Raw genomic sequence first — 10,540 nt, forward strand, 5'->3', positions numbered from 1 at the left:
ACAGGGCTCCTGTATCTTTAACAGTTGCATAGAAAAGGGAATTTCAGCAGGTGTCATTTGTATATATGGAGAACCTGGTGAAATTCCCTCTTCATCACCACGGTTAAAGCTGCAGGAACTATACTAGAGTGACCATTTTAAAAGAGGGAAGGGCACCTGCAGCTTTAACTGTTGTGATGAAGAGGGAATTTCACCAGGTTCTCCATATATACAAATGACACCTGCTGAAATTCCCTTTTCAATACAACTGTTAAAGATACAGGAGCCTTGTCCTCTTCGTCACATGGTCACCCTATCCAAAAGTAGGGTGACCATATGAAAAGGAGGAAAGGATGCTGCATGTGACTAGTGTGACTAGATATAAAAGAGGGCAAGTCTTCTGCAGCTTTAACTGTTGTGATCATAGAATCATAGAATAGCAGAGTTGGAAGGGGCCTACGAGGCCATCGAGTCCAACCCCCTGCTCAATGCAGGAATCCACCCTAAAGCATCCCTGACAGATTACATACTCTTGAAGGCCTCTAGCGTGGGAGAGCCCACAACCTCCTAGGTAACTGATTCCATTGTTGTACTGCTCTAACAGTCAGGAAGTTTTTCCTGATGTCCAGCTGGAATCTGGCTTCCTTTAACTTGAGTTATTCCGTGTCCTGCACTCTGGGAGCTTTAACTGTTGTGATAAAGAGGGATACAAATGCATAGAAATGACATCTGATGAAATTCCGTTTTCAATACAACTGTTAAAGAGACAGGAGCTCTGTCCTCCTTTTCATTTGGTCACCCTATCCGAAAGAGACTGGGCACCTATAGAATCAATATGTCCCGAAAGTACCTTTATAAATGTTGCTGTGTGATTCCTGCTAACAAAGCAAGCAAGACATGTATGAGCGTTGCATCAAAATGTATATTGTATTAAAAATTATATTCTCTTTCATGGGATCAGCATAGACCCTCATCCAGTGTATGTGAGTTTATTTTTAGAGTGTTGAAACAATTTTTATGGTCATTTCCAGGAACTGCTGGGGAAAAAAATCTGTCTGATCCCCTAGAGGAATTGCTACAAGTCAGTCTAGATTCAGCCTTCCCTAACCTGCTGCCCTCGAGATGTTTTAGACTACCACTCCCATTAACCTCAGTCAGCTTGAACAATTGGAATTGTAGTTCAAAATATCTGCAGAGAACCATACTGGGGAAGGCTGGTGTAGACAAGTATGTCAAGTCTTCTATATTTATTTTATTTATTTAAAATATTTATATCCCACCCTATATCACTAAGATTTCAGGGTGGCATACAGATAAAAACATACAGTATAAAACAATAAATATACACAGTTAAAAACAAATGAAACCATTATCCAAGTTAAAACAATATATAATTTAAAAGCAATAGATACAGTTAAAACAATGTGCCAGTGAGTTTTACCATCAAAGGCTTTGTGAAAAAGCCATGTTTTTACTTGGCGTCGAAATGAAATCAATGTTGGCACCAATTGGGCCTCCAAGGGGAGGGCATTCCACAGTCGGGGTGCCACCACAGAGAAAGCCCTCACACATGGCCTTGAAACTGCTTTTGGCTAGTGGAGGGGAGAGAGAGAGAGAGAGAGAGAGATGTTTTCACTTTCCAGCTCTATGTCCTCTTCCTACTTGTATCATCTTTTGAAATTCCAGCTCAGTGGCTGGAAAGAGATGCATCCTCCAAGGTATGCCCTGGCCAGGAAGAAGGGCACGCTATATTTTCAATATCCTGTTCCTGGATGGGACATGAGAAGACAAGTATGAAACACAGCTGCTAGAATACTACCTGGGACTGGCAGTCCCAGGTAGTATTCTAGCAGCTGTGTTTCATACTTGTCTTTTCACGTCCCACGTTATTTACTTATTTATTTTCTGTATCACTTGACTGCCAGTCTATTTCTGGGACCAATTCAAAGTGCTGATTACTATCTATGAAGCCAATGGATTTGCACTTGGGTTCTTGAAAGACTGCCTCCTTCTTCACGAGCTTAGCTGACCCTTCCTTATGTTGAGTGTTAAACCACCCTGTGTGTTTGCAATCAATGAAAACATATATCCTTTTCATAAATAGCCTTTATTATGCAAACTAGTCAGATCAACAGTGCTTTAGGTCACAGACTTTTTTAGCCTTCAGCTGCTTAGAGCTAAGATTTTCAACTAGCTTTGTACAATATTACATAGACTACTGGAAGATCTTTTTGGTGGATGTCCTAGTGCTATGAAAGCTACAATTTTGTGCCAGGCTGCAATACAAAACTTGAGTGGCTTTCTAGTCCTGGCATCAGGGAGTCTCATTTCTTAGGGACTTCTTTTGTGGGGCCAACTTTGTAGACCACCTAACTTCCAGAAGTTGCTCCTCCCTTTAGACCTGACCTCTGATTCTGGCTTCTGTCACTCTCAACTCCTCCCTCCCGTAAGATCTTGTATTCCCACGGATGGAGAGTCTTTTGTTTAACTGATTAATTGGACAGATTCTTCTCTCCTCCTGTCTCCCTGCTCCATCTCCTAAAGCCTTAGTAAATCCCCTTCCTGCTTCACCTTCTTCCTCATCAGACTCTGAATCAGCTCCTACACTCTCTCAAGATGCTTGATCAGATACAAAAGAGGGCAGGGCTCCTGCGGCTTTAACTGTTGTGATGAAGAGGGAATTTCACCAGATGCTGCTGCATGCATACAAATGACACCTACTGAAATTCCTTTTTCTATACAGGTGTTAAAGATAAAGGAGCCCTGCCCTCCTTTCCATATGGTCACCCTAGGACACGGTCAAAAGGTTTCTAGTAGTCACCCCCTTTTGGAAGGAGGTCATAATAAGGATAAACTTTGTACTGAAACAATCTATAATATGGAACGATGTCCATGTCCGCCTAAACTACCTACCAGCTTCTTAGAAGTTAACACATGGTCAGTGCAAATGGATTTTCAGTGCTAAAAGACTTATATTATCACATTGGCAAGATAAACCTCACCTCCCATAACGCAATGGGCTGAGGACTTAACACTATTTGAATGCTATTAACATTTGAACGGGTCTTATGTAGGCGAACCTTGCAAGTGGATAAATATATGGATATTTAGTCTGCTTTTCTTGAAAGGATTCTAGAATGATGGAAAAGAGAATGGTGTCCTTTTTCTTTTCCCAGTTTCAGAGACCTCCCTGTAGTGCACAATTAATTAAAACACACACACACACACAAACACACACAAATCCATTGAAAAAGCATCAAAATATTTAGAATCAATTCATGAATTAAGAGATACTGAATTTAATTTTACTCCCCACAGAGCTCACATCATAATTGGAAGACACATTACAAGACTTCGTAATGACTCATTTTAGGATATATATATATATATATATATATATATATACAGGAAAGGAAGGCACATTATGTAACAGAAAACAGGAAGAAGAAGAAATCTCAGACTGACTAATTTTATTTGAGCCCAACACATTTCAGAAAGGTGACCCTGAACTCCTGGCTCCCCAGAGAGTAGGCCACATTAACTTCAGTGGATTTGAGACTGGAGTCGCTATGAACTAGCCAATCCTTGAGATGTATTCAACTAATTAGAGGCCTACTATTTTAACCAATGGAGGCTGGTGAGTTCAATGTCAGTGGGGCTGTAAATCCATTGTGGGTTTCAGTCAGAACCAATCAGAACAATAAAGGACCTACCCAAGGTACTGAAGCTATTTTGGGGATAGGGATCATCATCTTGGATAGCACCTTTAGAATTCTGACTAGTTTTGACTGAAATTTAGAGCAGATTCACAGCCCCACTGACATAGGATCCACCAGCCTCCACTGATTTTAACCAAGGCCACAGCGAGACCTAAGGTTTATCCTGGGATCATCCCGGGTTCGCCCCTGCCTGAGCACTGGATCCCCTGTGTGTCACCTAGATGAACAGGTCTGACCCCTGGACGATCCAGGGATAAACCTTAGGTCTAGCTGTGGCCCAAGAGTATCTTTGACCAGATGTCAGCATTTATGAATGTTATTGAGTGATTTGTTAGTTACAATGTCATAGGTCAAACTGCAGACTATGCTATTATTTCATTTTGCATTTTAGGCTGTTAAAAGATCTTCTCCTTATCATAATCCCATCTTTTAGCCTTATTTGTGACCAGCTGATGGTATCCTCTGTCATGTAATTGTTTTTGCAGAAAGCCAGCTTCTCATTCAAAATTATATATGGAGAAATAATTTTGTCTTAGTTTTAAAAATTGTCCATATGCAGGTTGTGTCTCACATGTTTCGGATGGGAACTGTCAAAATAAACATACATTTTTATCTGTGTGTTTTTTTGTACACCAATGTATGTAAATTTGTTCAGCCTTTTGTAATTCTAATATACAGAAAATTAATATTTTTCCTGTCACCATGGCCCTTAGATTGTATTTGTACATCCTGGGCATTCAGCCATGTAAAAATGCTTGAAACTCAGTCTCTCAAATAAAATAAATATCATCTATATATCTCCTACAAATGATTAACTTGGAGAACCAAGAATTTATATCACCAAATACATTATAGATTTGAAATCCCCCACATAAAATTAGCCAGCTCTGAAGCCATAGCTACCCCCTTTATTCTGCCAGCTGGTTGTTAAATATATAATCATTTTTTTCATAAAGCCATTATAAAATGTGTGGGTCAAACTCCTATAGTCCATTTCTCAAACACGTCAAACTCCTATAGTCCATTTCTCAAACACGTCAAACTCCTATAGTCCATTTCTCAAGCACGTGTTCTATGATTGATCGTGCTTGACCCTGTGGAATGCTAGCCTATAAAGCAGCGTTCCTCAACCGGGTGCCCTCCAGATAATTTGGACAACAACTCCAGAGGTTCCTGACCATTGGCTATGGTGGCTGGTGCTGATGGGAGTTGGTTCACAACATCTGGAGGGCAGCATTTTGTGCAAGGCTAATATAGGAACTTCGCACCCATGGTTATCAACGTATCACCATCGCCTTTTTATGAGATAATGAAACATGGTGCCGCTTCTGTATGAGGCTATATCTGGAACACAGGTTTTAATAAACAAACCTACATATTAGGATAAAGTTTCTGGGACAACCTGGAGGCAGACATGTTTCTCTGTGAATTGTAAGAAATATATAGAAAAGAGCGCTCCTATGCTCACATCCAGAAGGGTACTTGTGCTAATCATTTTGGTAGGGTCTGCTAGACAAAGAGTATTACATAAAGTACAAGAAAATGCCTCATAGAATCATAGAATAGCAGAGTTGGAAGGGGCCTAAAACGCCATCGAGTCCAACCCCCTGCTCAATGCAGGAATGCACATTAAAGCATCCCTGACAGATGGTTGTCCAGCTGCCTCTTGAAGGCCTCTAGTGTGGGAGAGCCCACAACCTCCCTAGGTCACTGGTTCCATTGTCATACTGCTCTAACAGTCAGGAAGTTTTTCCTGATGTCCAGCTGGAATCTGGCTTCCTGTAACTTGAGCCCGTTATTCCGTGTCCTGCACTCTGGGAGGATCGAGAAGAGATCCTGGCCCTCCTCTGTGTGACAACCTTTTAAGCATTTGAAGAGTGCTATCATGTCTCCCCTCAATCTTCTCTTCTCCTGGCTAAACATGCCCAGTTCTTTCAGTCTCTCTTCATAGGGCTTAGTTTCCAGACCCTCTCTGTTTCCAGACCCTCATGATCCTCTCTATTTTGTATAACTATCTCTCTTCCTTTGTCTGTTTCTTTAATACTGGTGGAAGAAATATTTCTAAGGGCCAGTATGAACATTTCTCTATTTTTTTCCAGATAAATCTTGTAGCATTTTGCTTTGAAATACTACAGTTGTAGGTTCAGTTGATCCTGGAGGCATCCATGGTGAGTGGGGGAGGGGAGGGTGCTTCCTATGCTCAGAGGGATTTCAGCGATCTATAGGAGATAAGGCAGCAGAATCCCCTTTGAAAATGCAGCAGAAATTATATTCAATTGATGATGAAGACAAAATATTTAGAAACAATTCACAAATTAGGTGTCGATTTGCCATGTTATGCCTGGAGGGCCCACAGCGCAATTTTACCACAAGATTTCCTAATGACTCATTAGGTGATAGCGTCTTGCCTGATCTGGGAATTTCCTGTGACATGGTCCTTCAGGGCAAGTGACAGGCAGGAGAGTATTTAAGAGAGAGGGTTTGCCCTAGAGCTCAGTCAAATACAAACCTTCTCAGGCAAACAAGCATCCTGCCTTTCAGGACCACAGCCAAGAAAGACATTCTCTGCCTCGCCATGAACAACATCAAGATTCTTGCTGCAATTCTGGCTCTTTTCGTCGCCTCTGCGACTCTTACAGAAGGTAAGTGAACTCTCTTGCTCCAAACTAGCATTTGTATTTCTATCCTGAAGACGTTTCTGTAGAACTTTATTGAAGATTCCTACAGGATTGTGCTGAAGACCGTAGCTTCGAACACCACATTTATAGAGAGGGGAAATCGCTGCTTATATAATGCACAGTTTTCTAGCTATTGAATGCTATATAAACAGAGCTGCTGACCTCTTGTGGAAAATGTACAGAAATGTTTTTCATATTTCATGTCTTCATTTTAGGGTTGTTGTGGTTTTGCTTCTTTAGTTGATTAAATACATTTGTGGAGGATAAGGATTATCAACAACTATTAGAAATGATAGCTAAATGGAACCTCCAGGTTCTGAAGCAGTATACCTCTGGGTACTGGATGTTGGGAACAGTCAATAGGTAATGGTCATCGCCTTCATGCGGTGAACTGTCTGGCCAATGTTGGAAACAGAATTTTTGGCTAGATTGACCGTTAGCCTGATGCAGCAAGACAATTCTTGTTTATCTTAATTCTTCTTGTTTGTTCAAAATCAAAATTATGTTGATCAGTCTAGGTTAGTCTACTAATTACAATTAACCTCCCTCAGACAGAGATTTGCAGTGGATAAGAGAGCATTGACAGGAATAGCTGATTCTAATGACTCCAAGTCCTTAAAGACGAGGAGGCACTGGCCTCTTTTAACAACACTGAATCAGGCCAAAAGGAAGAGACCATTTTAAAGTGATGCTTTTGGAAAACAGTTTCTAACCAGATTTTAAAATTGAAGATGTTTCATGGGGAGAGTTACCCTGTTTAAATCATTTCTATTCTTCTGCTCCTTTATAGGCATCTCGCTGGCCCGGATAGGGAGTGAACTCCGATGCCACTGCAGGGGCACTGAATCCAGACGTATCCCAACCCGAAACATCAAGGAAGTCAAGTTGACCGAAAGTGGGCCGCACTGCAAGAATGTTGAAGTCATGTAAGAGCTCTTTTAATATCTCTGACCGATTTAGAGCTTCATCACACCAGGGTTATACTGTGCAATCACTGTGAATTGCGTGCAAAGGACTCCGAAGTTTCCCAGTTTATAATCTGCTTCTATTGTGAAGTACTCTCATGTATCCTGCTTTAATTGTGCTTCATATATAAAAGAACCAACCTATTTTGCTACTTCTTTGGGAGTGAAACTTTTGTTTTTCTCCAAGCGGCCACTGGGGCGCAGGAGGATGATTTGATATGTTTAAAGTACAAATTAATTACAAAGCTAGGGTATCCACCCTCCAACCACAATAAAGAACAATAATTAATCATTATAATTAATAATTGTAATTATTAATTTTTAATAATAATTATACTTATTAATTATTAATAATTATTTAACCCTTTATATGACCTCTGTAATAACAATTATATATCATAATAACAATTATATATCAACATTCCAATAACTGCAGCATTGCATATATGCATAAACTCAGTCTTTGCGCCAATTTTACAATATACACTATTCATCATTCAAACACACCAATTTGATGTCATATATACATAGACATAATCTTTGGCACCAATTTTACAATATAGACTAATCACAATGCATTTCACCATTCCAAAAATTACAATTTTACATACATGTAAACATAAGACTTTTAATTAACAATTACATGTATGTAAAATGGCATGCAAAGGATCTTAGGAGTGCCGCCGCCCAGGGTGTGATTTAGCGAACAACAACAACGACAACAGCTTTACACTATGGGGATAATTCGAGGGAACCGGCTAAGTGGGATGAAGCCCTTAGGGCACAAATAATTGTTTTTAACTTTTTTAAACAGCCCAGGGAGCATTGGCTATGGGGCGGTATATAATAATAATAATAATAATAATAATAATAATAATAATAATAATAATAATAATAACAACAACAACAACAACATAATCTACTTCGGTTATTCTGCTGCTCAATCCCCACTGAAATGAATAGGACACTTCTATGAGCTCTCTATGTATTTCAAACTGGGGCTTCTATAGGAGATTTCCCTCATGGATTCTACATTTTGAGCTTTCCCCCTTCACCTTTAGAGGTTGCTTATTGTTGATGATTTCTCCACCAACTACTTATAACCAAATAGCTAGACATCATGATGTAGCAACATTCTGCAAAGTAGATGTCTGACCTTCCTGGTTTTCTTTGATTGCAGTGCAACTCTTCACAACGGCAAACAAATATGCTTGGAACCCTCAGCAAAATGGGTGAAGGTGATCATCAATGCCATGTTGAATAGGTGAGTTGTCGTTCTCTTCCAATTTTAAAAAAACCTAACCCAGTGCAATCTTTTGTATATTTGCTCAGAAGTAAGTCCCATTGAGTTCAATGGGGCTTACTCTCAGGAAAGCATGCATCAGATTGCAGCTTGAATCTCCTTTTTAATAAGGCTTGTGCAAGAGAACTTCCTGGTGGATTGTGCCCTGTGAGACTGGGGCCGTAGCTAGACCTAAGGTTTATCCCAGGATTGTCCTGGGGTCAAATCTGTTCATCTAAGTGCCACACAGGGCATCCAACGCTCAGGCAGGGAGGAACTCGGGATGAGTCTGGGATAAACCTTAGGTCTAGCTATGGCCTGAGCCTCCTTTTCTCTTCCCACTTTAGTCAGGCCCGAAATCCAACACTCTTGCCTCTGCCCCAGACAAAAGTTTTTAAATCTTGGGAATCACAATGTTCTATCTGCTGCCAAAACAAGTATACACAGGAAACATTTCACCGAATTAGCCATAGAGAAGTCACCATGGTACAATTGGCTAAAGAATTAGACTTGATATTTTTGAAACTGGGCATGCCGGAACAGTGACTAGCAGTCAACACTAGCGAACATGGCTCCATATCTCAGGGTTTCTCTCTGTAAATTGAATCAGACCTTTAATGATACTGAGGGTTTGCGAAACCTTATAATTTATTTCAATCAATATCATTCTGGGCCATTCCACTGACTGGTATGTAACCTCTGCTTGCTTTTTCTTTATTCTAGGCCTGAAGCCAATACTGGATCACAGCTATAAGGAAAACTTCGGAATCTCTACCATTTTGCTTTGCTGAATGAAACTGAGCCATTTCAATCAAGCCTACTTCTTAAAAGAAGAACCAGGAATATATATATATATATATATATATATATATATATATATATGATAATATTTATAACCAGGAATCTGTCTATATATTTTATCTTATTCATGTATTTATTTTTATAACTGCTGTGATAGGAAGCCTTTATAAAGATATTTAACGTATGTATAAAAGAAATACCATACACTAGAAGCACAAAAATAAGAAGGGAAATGAAGGAGATTTGAAAAGCAGAACGCATTGCTAAATGCAATTGAAATGACAGTGCAGCTGTTTTTATACCAAGCCTGCTAATAATAGTAAAGCAAATTGGCAACAGGTCCTGCTCCCCTGGGGCATGTGCCAACAAATACAGTTGCATCAAGAGTACTGTGAATCACTCACCTATAGTGAGTCTGCTGGTTAGAATACCAGCCTCGCTTCAGGAGACCAGGTTCAAATCCCCATTTAGCCATGGAACGCATTAAATGACCTTGGGCTAGTCACGATCTGCCAGCCTAACCTACCTCATATGGTTGTTGTCAGGTTGAGGGGAGAGTTCAGTGTTATATACTGTGCTGAGAACCAAAGGAAAGGCAAAGAGCCTTTCAGAAATGTACATTGTTTTCAATGCGAGTGTTTCTCACCTTTCTCACCTACTATTTATTAATGTGGCCATATCTGAAATAGTATTTATTATACTAAAAACCTTCTGCATCAGATAGAATTTCTAAATGGTCATATTTGATGTTGAGAGAAATATTTATTTAAATGGTTTGTCAAAGAGTTTTCCTAAATTGAGAATTCCTTACAAAGAAATTGTATACTTATTTAACTATTTATTGATCAATGATGTTGAAAATTGTTTTTTTTTAATTATTTGTGCAGCTCATTAAATTATTTTAATTCTGAAATACAGATTTGCTTGTCTTTTGTAATGTAGTAACTAAAATGGCCTCAGGAATTTTGTGTAATCTTTGCTGTCTGTGCTGCGAGAGAGTTCAGCATTAAGTGGGCCATAAAGCAACATAATCCACTGCACACACACAACTTGGGATGTGAGCATTTTGGCTGTGGTAGTAAGAGCAAGACCCCTGGAGTTTGAGTCCTATGGGTG

At 39.6% G+C, this 10,540-nt stretch overlaps 1 protein-coding gene across 1 annotated transcript; it reads left to right on the top strand.

Moving 5' to 3' along the window:
• The first annotated feature begins 6,211 nt into the window (after positions 1-6,211).
• Positions 6,212-9,458, top strand: LOC134392372 (interleukin-8-like). The gene is made up of 4 exons (XM_063116655.1): positions 6,212-6,340; positions 7,167-7,302; positions 8,522-8,605; positions 9,347-9,458. Exons 1-4 carry the CDS (start codon positions 6,274-6,276, stop codon positions 9,375-9,377), a joined length of 318 nt encoding a protein of 105 aa, XP_062972725.1. The 5' UTR covers positions 6,212-6,273; the 3' UTR covers positions 9,378-9,458.
• Positions 9,459-10,540: the final 1,082 nt, after the last annotated feature.

This window comes from Elgaria multicarinata, chromosome 1 (assembly GCF_023053635.1).
Source record: "Elgaria multicarinata webbii isolate HBS135686 ecotype San Diego chromosome 1, rElgMul1.1.pri, whole genome shotgun sequence".
NCBI classification, from domain to species: Eukaryota; Metazoa; Chordata; class Lepidosauria; order Squamata; family Anguidae; genus Elgaria; species Elgaria multicarinata.